Genomic DNA, 19,335 nt, shown 5'->3' on the forward strand with positions numbered 1-19,335 from the left:
TTTAAACTTGTAGATTTCTCTCTTGTGTGGGTATGACAACTCGGAAGTGCAAATCTATGTACAGAGTTGGCTTGGAAGTTTTAAGTCCTCTTGGGAGAGTTTTCTTATAGTAAAGATAAGTTATTTGAGCAGCTTCTGACTGGCCTGGAGGAATGGGTGGCAGAGAGGGGCCATGCTCCTTAGTGGTGGAGTGGACTCCAACACAGGCATCCTGTCTCTGTTGCCTGGGCTCTTGCTGCCTGGCCACCCTGCTGCAGGTCATCCTGAATGCCCAGGCTCCCAAGAGGAATTGTGTGTCTAGGTTGGACCATCACAAGAGTACAATTAGAAGGAGCCAGACAGAATGAAGCTTTCGTGAGGCAGGAAGTCAGCTTCAGACCCTGGAGGGGGTTGAGGTCTGCTTTCTCCTGCAATGTAGAAATCATACCCCACCGCTCCCAAAGCCAGACCACTGTTCCAGGGAGGGCTCTAAAGAAAAAGGCCAAAAGGCTTTGAGAGGCAGCCTCCTCTGTGCTGTAGGCCTCTAGATGTGTGAAAGCATCCTGGGTACTTTCTTTCTGAGGTTGAGGGGCAAGGGCTGTGAGAAGGTAGCAACGTAACAAAACAGGAAATTATTGAGCGCCACTGTCTGCCAGGTCCGTGCGAGGCTCTGAGAGCACAGTGAGAATAGAGAGACATCATTTTTGTCATTACTGAAATAGGTCTAGGAGAGGCAAACTCATCAAAGGTCCTCTGTAGCAGAGGAGGAAGATGTTTTCTACTGAGAGTTCACCATCCCTCCTATGCAGGTGGCTAGGACACCCTTTCCTTCCACTTTCTCTCCACTGTAGTCTTTGCAAGGGATGCTATGTTCCTGCACTCACAGTGAGGGACCGGGTGAGCCCAGCATGTCTCCTGTCCCACAGCAGGTCAATGGCCGAGTCGAAACTTGGACCAGGCACTTTTCTCCCTTCGCTCGGACTTGAATCCAGATCCAGCTCCATTGCCAAAGCCCCTTACCATGGGTCACCTACAAGCTGTGTAAAGATCTAGGCTGAATTAAGGGTGGATCAAGTAGGGTTGAGCTGAGCCACCTAGAGAGGGCTTCACCACCTCGCCTGGGCTATTTCCCACACCTCCAAAAGGGCTCAACAAGCAGATACCAGCAGAGATTTGCGGAGGTTCACCAGGATCTTCCAGGCTCCCAGGTCAGAGCCAGTGACCACCGGGGCTTCTTAGTGGGTATACTGCCTGCCTTGGGGCTGGTGCTGACAGGCGCTGGGTTAGAGAAGTGTTGCTTTTCTTGGTGGTGATGTGTTTAGATTCCCTGCACTGGCAGAAGCAGATTTGCTGGTCTCTGTCCTCACGGGGTCAGGAACCTGGCTGGCTTTGGGTGTGAAGCCCCTGGCTTACAGCAGACACACTAACATCCTCCAAATTTATCTCCGCCTGCAGATCATGAAGGAGGTCCGGCGAGCGCTGTGCAATGCAGCCACGGACGACAGCAAGCTGCTGCTGCTCAGCGCGGTGGGGAGTGTGTTCTGCAGCGGCCTGGATTACTCCTACCTAATCGGCCGGTTGTCCAGCGACCGGCGGAAGGAGAGCACGCGGATTGCAGAAGCCATCAGGTGGGTCCTGCTCCTGGTCCATCACCTTGGAGTCCTGCCTAGGACAGTCTGATTTAGTAAGTAAAACTATAGGCTGCTCCGTTGAATTTGAATTTAAAACGATGAAGAATTATAACGTTTGTGTTAAGTGTGTCCCGAGCATTATTGGTGATATATATATTTGACCTTTAAAATGTACGGGCTGTTTATCTGAGATTGGAATTTCAATGGGGCAGTCTGTATTTTGTCTACAACCCTAGTCCTGCCAAAATTAGAAATGCTTTGCTCTCTAAGTTAGATCCCCCTTCCATTCTTTGATGGAAAGGAGATTTTTCCGCCCTCATTTAAGACCTGTGTCTAGCAGTGCCCGGGAATCATCCACATCACTCCCCGCTCTGCCTTGGCACTGCAGTTCTGTGGCTGTCTGGACATTTCTCTGTCCTGGAGCTGAAATGACTCATCAGTGAGGAGGAGGGCGGAGGATGTCCCAGCAGCTGAGCATTTGCTGATCCAGCAGGGTGAGAGTATTTCTCTTTCTCTTCCTGCCTTTGGGGCAGAGGTTAGGGTCCTGAGCGTGACATGCTGGGCCCCTTTTGAGACTCAGAGGGTCATTATCTCCCTCATTATTTGTAGATATCTCCAAAGCCAGGGAGGGGATTCCTAGCCAGGGCCATTAAGCTAGTATCTCAATCAACACTCTTGCTACTATAATCTGAAACAACTGACCACACAACTTAGAGGCGAGTGTGTGCAGAACTCCACGCTCGCACCATGGAGTCTGGAAGCAAAGAGAGCCAGCAAGCATGAGGATTCAAAGACATAAGCCCAGCCCCTAGAGACACATCTCCAGGGACCCAGCTTCCCCAGTCACACCCCACCAGCCTAGGTTACCACCCAGTAAACCCATTACAGTGGATTCATCTGCAAATGAGATTACAACTCTCATGACTTAGCTGTACCAACCCTGAGCTCTGCAGGGGACATTCTATCTCTGACCCTGGCAGCTATTTTGTACTTGTTTTTCTGCATTTATCCCAGAGAGGGCAGGCCCGCTTGCTGCTGTATTCTGCTTAGGGAGAGAGAGCAGAAGCACAGTTCAGTGATGTCCCCGATCTCATGAGAGGCGACACTGATTTCACTTGGTGTCTCAGAGCCTCAGACTGCATAGTAGGGACTTTCTTGGGCTGTCTTACTGCTCTGTGGCTGCGTCACGCAGAGACTGATTCCTACATGGCTGCAGAAGGCTTAGAGGGATGCAGGTCTCTAAGAAGTGATGCTAGGGTACTCTAAGGTGTGGAGTTGTGAGTCCCTCTGCAGGGTAAAACATTCCTTGGTATCCCCACTCCAGAGCACCCATGTGCTTCCTCTTGAAGAAGACTTTCCAGAAAGGACAGGGGAAGCCTGGGCACTTACTGGAAAGGAATCAGGGTTTATGTTGCGTCCTGGGTGCAGCCCAGACCTGCTTGGTCTCTTCGTGTTTTCTTGGTACTGGCTTGTCATAAGTCAAGGGAACAACACTTCCCAGTGTTCTTTTGTTCTTGTTTATGGGGCCACCACCACCCTCCTCAGAGACTAAGTGAGCCTTGCTCAATCTTCATATAGTTTACAATTTCAGTGGAGGCACCTGGGGTTTCGAGAAGCCCAGGTTAACCTGTTTGATGTCACCCCTGATGTCCATACCAGGTGCACACAGCTCATCAGCACGCAGACCTTTCATGGTCACCAAAAGATATGTCCATGCCCCAGTCCCTGGAACCTATGAAAGTGGCTTTATTTGGAAAAAGGGTCTTTGTAGATGTCACTAAGTTATGACTCCTGAGATGGGATGATCCTGGATTAGAGAGGACACCACAGCCAAAGAGAACTGCCTAGGCATGCCTCGGAGCTGGGGAGACCCAGAGCGAGGAAGGCAGAGCATGGAGTGACGGGGCTGCCTGCAAGGGACACCCAGGATGGCCAGCACCAGGAAGCTGGGGCCAAGTGAGGCAGGGCCTCTCCGGAGCCCCAGAAGGAGCTGGCCCCACACCTGCCTGCATTTTATCTTGGAGTCCTGGTCTCCAGTCCATGAGAGAAAAAGTTTCTATTGTTTAGAGCCACCTGTTTGTGTGCTGACTGTGACAGCAACCCTGGGAAACAGCTGCCATCCTGCAGGAAACTGTCGGCACCCTAGAAAGCCCCAGCTGCATTTGGGATTCTCCTTTCAAGCAAGGTCTATCTCGACCTCCAATCTAGTCGGCACTCCCTGCAGTGGGCTCTGCTCCTATCTCCTGTCTGCTGGGTGTGGGGTGTAGGGTCTGCTAATAGACCATCTCTGGACAGCGTCAGGCGAGGTGACACTCTGCTCTGTTGGGGTTGGACATTGGTAGGATTGTCCAGTATGGGGGGTGGGGTTAGTGAGAGAGAGAGGGGGGGGGAGAAAGCAAGCCATCAAGCAAGCAAGCACAGGGGCCTCCTCCCAGTGCTTCAAAGGGAGTTGAAGCTGCTCACTTACGGGCTGACAGAGACCTGATAGTAGGAATGAAGATGTCCCCTGGACCATTGGTTTCCGGCCTGTATATCACATAGAGTCACCCGAGAGCATTCCCCCAACTCAGATGCCTGACAGCTCCCCGGGAGAGTCTGAGCGTGTTCCTATGGGACCCAGCCTCAAACCTGCCATGGCAGTGAGGCTCCCGGAGGCTCTGATGTGCAACCAGGGCAGAGAACACCTGCCAGTGCTACCTGCAGTGGGTCCAGGGTGCTAAAAGAAGCCCTGATTCCCAGATCAGGAGGGAGAAGGCGGCTGTAAGGATGTGGGCGAGGAGGGAGAGGATGGAGACATCTGGAGGGCGAGACCATTGAGGTTGGACAGAGGAGACACAGCCAGCATGGCCGCCACACAGGGATGAACACCCTGCTGTCAGAGGGAGACCAGCAGACCCCACCCTACAGGTGTTTCCAGCCTCCCATGCACAGAGTGCTCCTGACTGAACATCGTTGCAGAGCAGAGTTTGGTCTGCGTTTCAAGTCCGACCTCAGCTCCTGCAGATCCCTTGGGTATATTAATGACCACGGTTATGGTCTGAGCGGTCTCTTCTGCAGGAACTAAAACACCTTTTGGGTGTAGCATCCACCCCGTGTCCATGCAGCCTGTGGACATCCTTTGAGGTTCTCTTGAAGGAGCTCTGGCAGGGCAGACCATAGGGTCTTCCTGACCCCGCCTGCACTCGCATGCATGACCAGGGCACCGGGCTCACTCTGCCTGTGTTTGATGACTGTGCTAACAGAGGTAGGGAGAGCTCAGATGGCTCGTTCCACAGAAGCCAGAGTCTACCCAGGACCTTCCCTGGAGGAGGCTGCCCTCTCCTGAACTTGCCATGGGCGATGGGGCGGCAGTGCAGGAAGGCAGCGCACGCTGGCGGCCGCCACATGGCGTGTGGACCAGCTGCCTCCCACTCGCTAGTGGTGTGGCCCGAGGAATGCCAGTCATCTGGCTCGGCTCATCTGTAGAATGGGCACCGTCAAAAGATGATCCGGGCCTCACGGGTTGCTAGGATGAAGAGTAATCAGATTCCCCATGTGGGCGCTTCCTGGCACACGCCAGGCACTTAGAATAGATGCATCTGTCGTCATTGCTGTTACGACTGCTGTTTTTTCCAGCCACGAGCTGTAGCTAAGCTGAGGAGTGGGCTCCTGGAGACCCTCTGGGGCCCCAGGATGATAGTCACTGTGTGCCCGGGGCGCCCACAGGCCCTGGACTAAGCTGGCTTGCCTCTGAGCCCCGGTAGAGGAAAAGCTGCCCTCCTGGGTTCTGGTTAAAGGGCACCATGGGTAAGTGGCTCATAAAAGAAATGCCAGTTACCCCAGGTGAAACCCAGATAACCCCACGAGCAGAATTGAGCTTTGAGTCTCTTTTAGGCTAAGGAGAACGTATCATAGACTCTGCAAATTGGTGCAAACCGTGCCCACCTCCCTGCAGACGCAAACCCCGTTACGGCAGCAGGCACATCAGGCACCTGGGTTCTGATGCCCTGCTGTGTCTTTTGATTCTTATTTGGTCCTGCGGACAGCCAACGCTGACATTTCCACTTTACAGAGGGAGAAAACGAGCCTCTGGAGCCCGGGCAACTTGTCCAAGGTCTGACCACCGGTAAGGGGCAGAGTTGAGTCTGGGCCCCGAGTCTTTTAGATTCTGAAATTCCTTTCCCTTCTGCCACGTCAGAGAAGCCCAGCAGCTGGGCAGGCGGAAGCCGCAGGGCCTGGGTTGAACAGAAGGAACTGCAGAAGCCAGGGTCGGCCAGTGGCCTTGGATGCTGGGGAAGAAGGCCAGCAATCTTCCAAGCCTGGGCGCTGCTGTCAGATCAGATATCCGAGCTGTGGGTCTGTAATGCAATATCCTGTTTGCTGTTTGGCTCCTGCCTCCCTGGGGCCCTTGTGATAGATATCTGCCCCTGAGGTGAGAGAAAAAGGCTGGGAGGGTTGTCTCTGCATCACATTTTTATATCAAGGAAATTAAATGGGAGCTGCTGGGCCGGAGGGCTGGAGCTGGGTGTGCTCGGCCCTGTTTCCCTCCCTGGGAGGCCCTGTTGCCTTTCTTAGAAACCACAGAGCAAAAGGCTCCAGAGTCCCGAGGGGGAAGGTTCCAGAGGGTGAGGGACGCAGCTGATTTCTCAAGGGCTGTTCTGTAGAAAACAGAGTAAGTTAATAAGAGCATCCACAGGCCCACACAGAGCCTGCCACAGGGACGCTGTCCTGATAATCCTGGACCTTCTGTCTCTGAAAACCTTTACCAAAGGCAGGATGGCACATCTTTGGGATGTTACAGAGGGAATTCTGTACCAATTGGAAGATTTGATTACTTGAGTCTTTGTTGTTGTTGTTGGTGGTGGTTGGTGGTGGTGATTTTGGGGGTTGAACCCAGGAGTGTTATACCTTTGGGTTATACCCCAGCCCTTTTTATTTTTTTTATAACAGTGTCTCACTAGGCTTCTTAAAATCTTGCTATTGCTCAGGCTGGTCTCAAAACTGTGATCCTCCTGTCTCAGGCTCCCACAACCTGGGATTGCAGGCTTGCACCATTACACCTGGCTTCCACGAGTTGGGAAGTCCTTCCCAAGTCTAAGGCCCAGGATTCCAGAACTAGCCATGAGATGGAGCCGGCCTGAGTCTGACTGGAGTGGGCTCCTGGAGAGCCCTCTGGGCCGTCAGGATATGTTCATCATGCATATGCAACAGGAATGGGATATCAGGTGGAAATACCATTACCATAATTTGCAATTACCCTACTAATTTTTTGCCTGCTCACTTGCTTCAGAATCCTTCCTTCCTTCTAGCTCCTTAAGGATGCCCGCAGTTCTGTTGGAACACTGTGAATACACAGGAATGGGATATCTGATGAAAACCACCCAAACCCTGAGGTTCCAGAGATTCTACAAGGAAGCCCCACATCCCTTGCATACTCCAAATTGCACTGTTAAGCTAGATCACAGTGATCTAGCTTAAAATCTTAACTGTGAGCTCAGAAAGTCCAGCCAGAAGGTGGCCACTAGAAACTAAGCATTAGAGGGTCATGGCGCCAAGACTCTGTCTTTGAAGCAGTGTCTTTCTAGCATTGGCTGCAGTGAAGCCAGCAATGACCAAGGTAATGCCATTATTTCAAGCCATGTGATGCTCCAAGCCTGGGACAGAATTGCATCCTTTTATGATGGCTGATATAGGTCCTAAGATTCCGCTAGCCCAATAGAATATGAAGTAGACTACTCCCAGCTGAGTAAATCCCAGCTTATCACTGTAACACCCACATCTTTTGGTATGAGTTGGAGGGGAGGATCAGTATCAATTCAGAAAGGATAACTCAAACATTTGTATTAGTTTTTTTTTTGTGTGTGTGGTACTGGGGTTCCTGGAAGCCCTTCTACCTCTGGGATACACTCCCAGACCTATTTTATATTTTTATTTGGAAACAGGGTCTCTTAAGCCAGTGCAGCTGGCTTCGAACCTGAGCGATCCTCCTGTCTCTGCCTCCCAAGCGTGGGGATTACAAGCGTGCGCCACCACACCCGACTTGTGTTAGTTAAGTATTAGCTGCTGTAACAAATAAGCCCCAAACTTCTAACCAATGGCTCTACTGCTCTAGAAGCTTAAGTTCTTACATCTGTAAAAGCAAAACAGATATCACTGATCAATCTATGGCTATCCTCCAAGAGGGGACTCTGGAGTTCACACGCTCCAATCCTGTGTCAGTGTAAGTGTTCGTTCCAGTCTGCCATGCTCTTCAAGCGACCTGGCTTGGAGCGCTGTACTGTGGAAGGCCGTGTGCGTAGCGCACGTGGATTTTGCTCACATTCTGTCGGCAGACACTCAGTGACTTGGACACAGCCAGTTGCAAGGGAGGCTGGGAGATGTATCCTGCCCAGAGACCCAGGAAGAAGAAGGATGGCCCGTTGTTGCCACACCTCTGTGGCCTCCACTCTCTTTCTGGAAGACATGTGTATTCCTTCAGCAGCTGCTGGTGGAGCACTAATTTTAATATTTATGGGAACCAGGTGGTGCCCCAGGCATACCTGTGAGTGCCCTGAAGGAGCTAGGGGAAAAACAACATGAAAACAAGCAAATAATGAGTAAGATATTTGCAAATTATGATAATGGCTTTCCTAAGAGCTCTCAGGAGCCCGTGTGGCTCGCGCACAGTGAACCAGAGCGAGAGGGACGGGAAGGAGCCCTGGAGAGGGAAGCCAAGGCCAACCAAGGTCGTGGGCAGTGGGTTCTGTTCTCGTGAGTTCTTGGTACTTTTCAGTCTTCTATCTAGGAATAATAAAGGATGCCGGCTTTACTCGACATCTTGGATCTTTCCTCCACATGGAGATGAATATTTACATTTTATAGATCTCATAGTAGCTCTGGGAAAGGCAAAGAGAATTCTAAGGCAAAGAAAATCGAGGTCATTCCTGGTGGCTCTGCTTCGTAGAGAAAGATGCATACCATAACCTCGCTCAGTGCAAAGGTCAGGGAGAGGAAATACTGCCCCATCCCACCCATGCCTGATGCTGTGGGCGAGCCCGGCATCCTCCCCCAGGGCTGCTCCTATGGCCCTCTAGCACCTACACCCTCATCAGCATTGTGGAAGCACCTTTGGCAGCTCTGGCATCCCTATGGGTGATACAGAATCAGACCATCCCAGGATAGGAGGGAATCTGAGATGTCATAGCCACCAGTATCGACTGCTCAGAGCATGAATTCCCTCCTTGACTTTCTTCCCATTGAGTGCTCCAGGGACTAAGAATGTGTAGTTCCCAATGCTGCAGCACCTGCCTCAGGCCAGCGAAGTTAAAAACATTCTCGCTCTCTCAGTGGTAGAATTTGTCTCCCTAGAACATCCTCTTGGTTCTGTTTCTGGTTCGGCACCATGACATCCTGGGTAGGTCTTCCCTCAGTAACTTTGTTGACACCTAGGGTGTCTGTGTAACCCACCACCCAGGCTTTCAGGAGGAGAAAGAGCTACTGGGCCTGGGAGCAGTGGTGATAATCCAGGCATGAATTGTGCCAATAGGGATACATGGCTTTCGTCAGCCTCCTCTTGACAATCTGGCGGCTTAGTGGCTCTGCGTCTGGGCTAGGGAGGCCCCTGCTCACCTCTGATGATCGGAGTGTGCCTCGTAGCACCTGGGAGAGCCAGGGGTGTCCAGGGGGACTTGATGTCTGAGACCACCAGCTAAGAGGGTCTTCTCTCTCCCCCAGGGACTTCGTGAAAGCCTTTATTCAGTTTAAGAAACCGATCGTGGTGGCCATCAACGGGCCAGCCCTGGGCTTGGGTGCTTCCATTCTGCCACTCTGTGACATCGTGTGGGCCAGTGAGAAGGCCTGGTTCCAGACGCCCTATGCCACCATCCGCCTCACGCCTGCCGGATGCTCCTCCTACACCTTTCCCCAGATCCTGGGCGTGGCGCTGGTAAGCCTCCCTTTTCCAGGGCCTCCTTTCCCGAGATGCATGTGTTTAAGTCCCAGCGGAATCCCCCCTCCATCATGGCTTTAGCATAAAAACCCGGCCTGCAGACTCTGTCTCAGCCTGTTTGGCCGCCCCAGAGGAACCAGGATGGAGGCTGGGCAGCTTGATGTGCACCTGTTAAACACCTGCTCCGTGCCAGGTGCTGTGCGCTGTGTCTCATTTATTCCTGACAGCTCAGCAAGGCCGTGCCTTTGGGTTAGCTATGCACTGCTTCCAACAGCCCACAGGCTTAGGTCCAACAGCAAGGCTTTCTTGCTCTTGCCCCAGTCGGGTGCAGGTGCAGGAGCTGTCCATGCCGGCCAGGGGTCTTCCCCCTCGCAGATGCACCTTCCCTTCTAGCCATGGAGGGGGCTCCACCGAGGGATCCTCCAGGAGGTCCTGCAGGGGCCTCTTCAGTGCCTCTCACACATCACCATCCAGCTCTCTGTCCTGGGCCCTCAGTCACTTGCAGGGGAAGCTGGGGAATGTGGTCCAGCTGTATGTCTAGCAAGAAGAGGGAAAGGGTGTCGGTGACCCATCTTCTAGAGCACAGTTAAAGGCAGAGAGGATCAGGAACTGCCAGGTCACCATGTTGGTCTGCAGGCAATGCAGGTGACCCTCGGTGGCCTGGAGTCCACGATGGGCTGCAGCGAATCTGCACCTGAGGTGGTACTGCCAGGAGTGCATAGACAGCACTCAGTGTGTGCCAGGGCTGCGTACAGCCTACTGAGGAGGTGGCTGGTCTACCCACGGCACAGACATGGAGACCGAGGCTCAAGGAGGGCGATGGAGCTGTTTGAAGTCACGCAGTAGAATGGCAGTTGTGGGAGGTGGACGCCAACCGTCCGGTGCTCTTAGCCCTGAGAGTTCTAAAGTAGAGGGGAGTGAGTCTGTGGAATGAGCCTGGGATTGGTGATGCCAGAACCAGGGAAGGGTTCAGAAAGGACACCTGGCCTGGGTAGGTGTTGGCGGGGGCTTTATGCTGTGTCCCGGAGTCCTTTGAGGGCTCAGTGGCCTGCCCCTAGATGCTCAGACCAGCCTCTGCCGACTGGGGCCACCAACCAACCCAGCTCTATGGGTTCATCAAAGCCAGGTCTCAGGAGGTCCCCTCCCCTCCACACACACACACAGAGGATAGCAACCAGGCAGCCCTTGCTGAGAACCCCCCAAGGCCAGGCATCCACACCCCCCCAGGGCTCAGGTGGCCAGGGAGATGGGTCCTGCCTTCTAGGTCTCTGTTCTCTCGCTCTGCTTCCTGAGCGGTGGCTCGGCCTTTCACAGAGACCCTAGAGTGACCTTTGCATAGCCTACCTTCCACGCAGCGGGGACCGCAGGGGCCTGGCTGAGCGGGAAGTGAGCCCTGGGAGCCCGCCGGCCCTGGAACTGCAGGTGCTGGCGGCTGGTGCTGCGGGTCAGGGAAGGCGCCGGGACTTCACTGCCTTGCCGGTCTTGGCGAGGTCTGCCAGGGGTCTGTGGGAGCACCTGCCAGCAAACACTGTGAGCCCCAGAGCTGCCACAGAAGCACAGCTTGAGAGACAGGACCCAGTCCCTGCCCCAGGGAGGCTGCGCCCTCCCGGCATGCTAGCAGGCTGCATATTCCATTCCCTGCTGCACGGGGCTGTGTGAACTCTTCCTCTTTTGGAATGGAGCCCAGGGCATTTCTCTTGCCTTCTCCATTCTACTGGAAGGCAAACAGTATCTTTAAAAGGTCTGTGATTATCTGATGGCATCTCTGCCTCCCTGCACCTTTGACCTGTGATCTCTTGCGTCTGGCCATGTGTCTAGAATCTGTCTGTTATGGTAGAGGCTTGTGCCCTCTGGCTTCCTTCCTCCCCTCCTGGCCTTTCCACCTCTCACCCGTATCAGGGGCCGTGGCCCTGCCAGCACCTTCGTCGCCTCTGAAGTCCTGCTTTGGAGAACACAGTGGCAGAGGCTGAGAAGCCAAGCCCCTTCTGCTTTCTCGGGACCCTTCCTTTTTCCTTTTTATATTTATTTATTTATTTATTTTGCAGTACTGGGTATGGAACCCAAGGTTATTGTACCTCTGAACTACACCCCCAGCCCTACTTTTTTTTTTTTTAGTTTTGTTTTTGAAACAGGGTCTCACTGAGTTGCGAAGGGCCTAAGTAGCTGAGGCTGTCCCAGAACCTCGATCCTCCGGTCTCTACCTCCCGAATGCTGGGATTACAAGAGTGCATCACCATGCCCAGCTCTCCTTGTTCATTTTTTAAAATGGTACCACTGAAAACCATAAAAATAGTGAGCTTCCAAAGCCGGGTGTGGTGGTGCACGCTTGTAACCCCAGCATCCGGGAGGTTGAGACTGGAGAATCACAGTTTGTGGACAGCCTCAGCTACTTAGTGAGTTCCCTCGCAACTCAAGTGAGACCCTGTTTCAAAATAAAGAATAAAACAAATAGGGCTGGGGATGTATCTTGGAGGTAGAATGCCCCTGGGTTCCATTTCCAGGACCACAAAAAAAGAAAATAGTGAGCTTCCTCACCTCTGACTGCATGCCAGGCCTGCCGCATCCAAAGCCAGCCTTATCCTGCCTCTGAGCCGGGAGCTTGGTGGTCCTCAGGGCTCATGGATAGAGAAATTTTCTCTTCTTGGAGAAAAGCAAAGCATTGCTTATGAGGTGAAGCGACCCACCAGAGTCAGGCATGAGGGAGTGGACTCTGTGAGATTCCTGTCTCTGTGCTCTGAGCTGGTCCCTGATAACTGTACTGACCGGTCACTCCTCAACACTGGCCCCTGCCCTCGCCCAGCCAGCCAAGATGTCCTTTCCTGGGCTTCTAGGGAACCTCATGTTCTTCCTTCTCTGTCTAGTGTGGCATTCCAGTATATTAGTCACCAGGGATGGAAACACTTTACTGGCCTAATTTTTCTTAAAAAAAGGAATCTAATAGCTGGGTGTGGTAGTGCATGCTTGTAATTCAAGGACTTGGGAGGCTGAGACAGGAGGATGGCAGGTTTGAGGACAGCCTCAGCTACTTAGTGTTTCAAAATAAAGATTTAAAAAAAATAGGGCTGGGGGTGTAGCTTGGAGGTAAAATGCTCCCGGGTTCCCTCCCCAGTACTACAAAAGAAGGGAGTGGCCCTCCTGAGTGGAAAGCCCAGGAGATTAGCTTCCCTGGAGAAGACAGAGTCCAGGAGTTCTAGCCCCTCCTGTCCTTTCGCCTTCCTGTCTCTCCTCCCCAGGGAGCAGGGATGTAGCCGGTGACCTCTGGGCTGGCTGGCATTCCCCTGTACTCAGAGAGGGCGAGCCCCTCCAGAGTCTGCAGTTGGGAACCTCCCCAAAGAGCTTTATTATACAGGGTGGGTCAGCTCTTCATCCTGGACTGCAGTCATGGCTGGGGTATTGGCCCCAAAATGGACCCACCCCTTGCTGTAGCACCCCCCCCCCCATGGTTCTGTCATTGAAAGCAGGAGAGGTATTGGGTGGACAAAGCCTCCGCCAATACATGGCTCCTTCTGTGAATTTAATGAAAGCTGTGGACCCTCTGCTCAAAAAAAAAAAAAAATGCACAGAGACACAAATGTGTGTGTGTGCAGTGTGCACAGCCTTTCCAAACCCAGGCTGCGAGCCCTGCACAGTGGAGCAGGGCTAGTTGTGTGGGGCCAGCCCAGGACTCCCCAAGGCCCTCAGCCTCCCCTGCCTCCCGTCTTCCAGGCCAACGAGATGCTGTTCTGCGGGCGGAAGCTCACGGCGCAGGAGGCGTGCAGCAGAGGCCTGGTGTCGCAGGTGTTTTGGCCCACCACCTTCAGCCAGGAGGTCATGCTGCGGGTGAAGGAGATGGCCTCCTGCAGCGCCGTGGTGAGTTGCGCAGCTCCCATGTGCCGGTCCTTGGGGTGGAGCAGGTTCACAGGGGAGGTTTGGAGGGGCCCGTGGAGTCCCCCAAGGTTAGGTGGGAAGTTAGCGATAGCCCCTTTGCAATGAGCAGTTGCTGCCCCTTGGTACAAAATTTTGGCATGTTTTTGTCGCCCGCATTTGGAAAGGCCCCGCAGCAGAGATTTGTACTCTGGGGTCGAGGCGCTGTCCTAAGAGACGGCCCTGAACGTACACAAAAGCACCAAATGTTCAGCTTTCAAAGAAACAAGGAGCGCAGGCAAATAAAGGATGGGACCAGACCAGCCCAGATGCGACCAGGCCCAGACACGCCGTCCCCGTATCTCATTTCTTCTGTACACCATATAAACCTCGCTGGTTGGCTCGGAAGACACACTGAAAAAAAGATGGGTAACACCTCGGCAGGGGCGCTGGATTTTAATTAAGTGTCGATGCTACCTCATGACAGTCACCTAAGCACAAGCGGGGACTGTCCAGTGGAAAGGGGCAGATAGGCGGGTCCTGCTGCCAAGGGCCATTCCGGAGCCCAGACAGGGCTGCAGGGGAGACCAGGCTCTTGCTTCAGAAGTGGGCTGGCCTGGGTCTGTAGGGCCAGCCTTTTGACCTTTCTCCATCCACCTGCACGCACATCTGACTGTCAGGATTCTCCTGATGGGCCTCGTAACCTACTCTGTGCACTCTTGCCAATGAGGGGTGCTGCTGGTCTTGGCTGGTGAGGACCCCACACACACACATGCACACTTGCTCACCTGGGCCACGTGTCCTGCCGACTTACACAGACTTAGTGACGAGGGTGACCATTTTGTCCCACTTTGCCTGAGAACTTTTGGGTTTTGCACTGAAATCCCATCTCCCAGGGAACCCCGCAGCCCTGGCCAAGCAGACACGATTGCTCACCCCAGGGCCAGCCTCACAGAGAGGCAGGGAGAAGATGTAAGCCCAGGCAGCCACATGAGCGAGGGGCCGGGGCAGCGCAGGCTGCGGCTGGTGGCCAGGGTGCGTGTGCACAGAGGCTGTGCGGGACAGCGGCCCCAGCGAGGCGGAGCTGGCTTCAGCTGCAGGGGGAGCATGGTCTGTGGGCAGCGGGAGATACGCGGGCTCAGCGGCCCCGGTAAGGATGCCTGTGGGGTTGGACTCTTAGGAGAAGCTTCCCAATGGAAGCTCTCACAAGGAAATCTGCCTGCACTCATTATAGCTCCAGGAGTTTGGGGGTGATTTCCCCAGAGAGGAATCTATGCCCGCAGCCATGTGAAGCCAGGAGAGGGGCAATCAGGGCCTTTCAGCCATCCCCATCATGTGGTATCCCCTCTCCCAGGCCATGCTGGGGGATAAGATCCTCCTGGCATGTCAGCCCCTGGGAGCTGTTCTCTTGCTCTTTTTCTGTTTGAAAGTGTTTGGGGACAACAGGAACCCAAGCCCCGAGCTCAGCAGAGGCCAGTGGAGGCCAGGGGAAGGTGCCCCAAGGCCTCACTCCTGGCCAGGTGTCTGCAGTGCTGCAGTGGAGCTCAGCCAGACCCAGGTCTTCTGCTGCTCAGCCACCCGGGGTCGGGCAACCCCGGCCAGGCTGCCTCATCTGGCTCCCTCCTCTTCAGTGGGGAGGGCAGGACCCACATGCAGAGCCCGCTGGTGCGTGGTGGCCCTGATGACATCGTTCCCGTCACCACCACAGTTCTCTCTGACCGTCGCTTGTGCCTCCAGTTAGTATTAGTGTGACTACTACGACGGTAACTCGTGGCCACGGCTTTTATCATCGTCAGGCTGAGTAGGACCATGGGCTCCGCGTCATGGCTGCCTGTTGCCTGAATCATTCTCAGGAGTGGGGGCTGAAATGGTTCACCGTGAGGATTCTCACTGCTATGATACTGTCATTCACCACTACGATTATGACTCTGTGGCAATGATTACCATTCACCCCATGATCATTATGACTCTGATTGCCGCCGTCAGGATTATTGTAATTATTATTAGATGATTGCTGCCATTATTGATTGTTACACTTATTATGATGATCGCCACCATGACTACTCATTAATACGATGGTATTTGCCATGCGGCTGCTCTTACTGCTGAGCCTGAAAGAGGTGTGGCCATTGGGGTGGGTCCTGTGGGCACTTAGACAACACTAATTCATCCCATTACCTCATTCTGGGTTCCCAGGGACCTTTGACTTAGGTATTGCTACTCCCGACAGATCACGAGAATGAATCCATTCATAGCTTACTCCATTCATGGTCTGTGGAGGTGGAAGCAGTGTTCCATAAACTTTTTTCACGATTCCCATACAAAATGATGCTGTGTTTATGTCGCCCTTGGGTAAAAGTCAGGGCTCTTGTGGCCTGGGTTACGTGGGCCCCAGCCATCCCAGGGATGGAAGGCTCGGCGCCTTGGCTTCTGGGCGAGTCACAGCAGTACTGGGAAACAGCACCAGGAAGCCCAGGCCGAGGGAGGCATCTCACGGCTGGCACTGGCTAACTGGGCTTGTGTACTTCTCTCTAGGTGTTAGAGGAGTCCAAATGCCTGGTTCGGAGCTTCCTGAAATCGGTGCTGGAGGGCGTGAATGAGAAGGAGTGCCTCATGCTCAAGCAGCTCTGGAGCTCCTCCAAAGGCCTGGACTCCCTCTTCAGCTACCTGCAGGACAAAATCTACGAGGTCTGAGGGCCCAGCTCGCCTGCCCCGCACTCCAGGGCACCTGACTTCTGCTCGGCCCTCTGTTCCAGCCATTGGAGCTGAGTGGGCCCTGGCCAAGGACTCCTCCAGCGTCTCTATACCTAGGGTTGTGTCCATTTCCTCGTGTCCTCTGGTTGTTCCTCATTGGTTTGATTTTGTGTTACAGTGGGAAACGCAGCATACTTGGCCTCCCCCTGCCCCGCCCCGCCACAGAGCTCTAGGGGCACTAGCGTCCTGTCCCGAGGCTCCGCAGGTACCTTTCCCCACTTGCTGAAATGCACCACCCTGGTCCAGGAAGGGGAGGACCACTCTCCCTCCTCCTTCCGACTCAGGCTGTGTCTACACAGTGCCTCTGATTTGGAGACAAAGCCATCGCGGCTCTCTCTGGGTAAGTGGAGATCCCGGGCCAGGGAACGATCCGTCTTAGGGAATTCACAGACCAGTTGAGCAAGCGATCCTGTAGACCCGGCTTCCGTCTCCTCTCCGATGCAAATCTGTGTGACTATTAGGGCTTGGTCTTAAAAAACCCCAATGGAGTGATTTACAAACCCAGATATTGTACATTTAGAAATGTTTTGTTAAATATATATTTTTAAAACAATGTAAGTGGAAAATTCTGATAATTTATGTGTATTATATGTAAAGCTAGTTTTGCAAAAACATGAACTACTAGGAAAATGTTTTTTTTCCTTTAATTGGACTTATTTTATTTATTTATTTTTGTTTATATATTATGATGTCTGTTGTTCACACAGAGCTTATTTTCATACTGCCCTGGACCAAAAACCATTCGAGGTTCACGCCATTTGGTGCATTCTAGCAAAGAACTGCATAGAAATAAAATTCAGAAAGATGAGAACAGAAGGACTTCTGTGGATAAAAGGAATCATTCTCTATCAGATCCTCTGCCTGTAGCTGTAATAACATAATACTTGTTCTTTAGTCTTGTCCTTAGGAGAAATCATGGTGGGGTTTGCACTTCATCCACTGTCTTTAAGGAGATAAAAGATTCTCAGCCCCAGTGGTTCCAAAACACACTCAGCTCCTACTTGTGTACTATTGGGAAGGGGTTGGCAAAAGACCCTTCCTGTGGATGGCTTATAGCCCAAAGTGAGACTTTTTTCTTTGGGAAAAATTAATGAAATTGGGTTTCAGAGATCATTTTTTCCACATATGCAGGTGTTCTGGTTTGGGCCTTCTAGGGAGGTGGGGAAGGTTCCCAGTCTACTGAGCTCTCTATAGAGTCTTAATTCTTTTTGCCTTCAGAAGACTGAAGAGTCCATCTTTTTTCTAACTTTTGACCCAAGCAAGGGAGCAGTAACTAGGGAGGAGATCTTGCCTCAGTCCCCTGGGCTGCAGGGCACTCAGCTGCTATATTCAGACCATCAGACTAAAGAACTTGCATCCTCCTCAGGAAGGGATGTGGGGTGGGGTGGTGGCGAGAAAGATGTAAACATCACGGTCGGAGCAGAGGAAACAGAAGGGGCTTATTCTGCACAAGGCTTGTAGCTGTTATGGGTCAGGTACCCAGAAAATGTTCACTTCTCACGGTGGCGGGAGTGCCCTGTTCCCATCACAATCTTGGGTGTCCCTCTTTTCTCTCCCCTCCTGTTTTTCCATGAGAAATCGCCAACTTCTCTCCGTCCTTCCTGGAAGATAGTTGAGAGAAGGAGTTGGGCACAGAAGGGATGTGGGAAGATAAAAGGAAGAGCCAGGACTAATTAAGGCCTCTTGGTTTCCTACAGGTGGCCTGCTGCTGCAGGAAGGGCAGATGGAGGGGATGCATGGTCCTGAGCTTGAGTTCAACCAACAACTTAATAACTAAAGATAATGGAGCTAGAGATGTGGTTCTTTAAACAATGACTCTTGTGTGTCTGGGTCTTTACTGATAGTCCTGGTCCCCTCCATACAAAGGCTTCTCCTAAAAGTGCTTGAGGGTTTTCCTCCAGCTTATGCCCTCTTGGCCATGGGGGGTGGACAGCAGAGGCAGCTGGCTTGGCTTTGAAGTCCTGTGCACCTCCCCTTCTTCCACTTAGGATCCAGTAACATCTGTACACTTGGACTACAGGGAATTCTTTTGCCCAAATGCCCTCGTCACTTCTTCATTGGGTTAGTCTCACATATGCCTTCCCAAAGCCCATAGATCAATCCATTCTTAAATATTGTGGCTTACAGTCTTGCTCCATCCTCTAGAGAAAGGGATTTTTGCTTTCTTTTTAGCTTCTGATTAGGGCAGTCACCTTCAACATCTACCAAAACGGCTTCAAGATTCTCATTGGAAATGGAAGGGGGCGTTTAGAAACTCCTTTTGGTCAATGCCCATCTTTGGTTCCTGCTCAAAGAACCAGAAATGGTTTACCTTTGAACATGGTACCAACTCCAGACTTCTGAGCATCACAGGGACCATTGCTAAGGTGGATCACAAGCTGTTGGCTTTGTAGGTTGTGGGTACAAGGAGGGCTGTTTTGAAAGAGACGGCGTGTGTCTTGGTTGTTAGCCTAAGGTCAGTTCAGTATGAGAACCTTGCCAAACTGGGCAAAGGTTAGTCAAAGCCTCTGCTCAGGATCTGCTGAAACTCTTGATTTCTACTTCCAAGATAGGGTTTTGACACTGCGTAGGTGAAATCAGGTCACTGAGAGCAGATTGATTTGGAATCAATAATATCAGACTCAGGATCTGGCAAGGTCCATCCTGATAGCTTTCTTGAGGTAGGGTTCAGACTTTGATTATTTTTAATCTGGTACCCCAATTCCCTCTCTCTATCCAGGAGATACTTCCTCCCCTTTCCCTCCCTGGATTTTCTTTCCTCCCTACCCCCACCTCCTATCTGTCCATCTCAAAACCTGATCAGGTCTTTGGGCATTTGTCTCTGTTCTTGGAAGCCCCATCCCAGAATTCCTTTGGGGTTTGGAGTATAGCTACAGGTGGGAAGGTTAAGGATACTTTTCTTTTTCATTAAAGACTCTTTTAGCAATCCCCTTTTCTCTGTTCATTAGCAATGTAGTAGAACTCTACTTCCTTCTCCACACCCCCACCCCAGAGGATGAAGAACTCTCTGCATCTTGTTAGAGGAGCCATTAGAGTGGACAGCCCTGTGCCCAGAGGACTTTTGGCAGAATTTCTCTTGAAATGGTCAGACTTCCTCATCATTTGTAAGACACAGCCTGATGTGGATATTGCAGTCATGGGTCTCTTCCAGCTTAGGCATTATGTCTGTGGGAAAAACCCACTCTACTTTCTCACGAAGAATGAAATTGGATAAGAGAAGGA

At 52.4% G+C, this 19,335-nt stretch overlaps 1 protein-coding gene across 1 annotated transcript in view; it reads left to right on the top strand.

The window, feature by feature from the left end:
• Positions 1–16,053, top strand: part of CDYL2 (chromodomain Y like 2) — a gene marked incomplete at both ends in the record, with an annotated part of 60,430 nt that extends 44,377 nt beyond the window's left edge. The window contains 4 exons of the mRNA XM_080703465.1: positions 1,435–1,607; positions 9,303–9,513; positions 13,222–13,365; positions 15,895–16,053. Of these exons, the coding sequence (XP_080559591.1) occupies positions 1,435–1,607; positions 9,303–9,513; positions 13,222–13,365; positions 15,895–16,053 (687 nt within the window). The remainder of the gene's footprint in view (positions 1–1,434; positions 1,608–9,302; positions 9,514–13,221; positions 13,366–15,894) is intronic.
• Between the last annotated feature and the right edge of the window lie 3,282 nt (positions 16,054–19,335).

This window comes from Muscardinus avellanarius, assembly GCF_963383645.1.
Source record: "Muscardinus avellanarius genome assembly, chromosome: 10".
NCBI lineage: Eukaryota > Metazoa > Chordata > Mammalia > Rodentia > Gliridae > Muscardinus > Muscardinus avellanarius.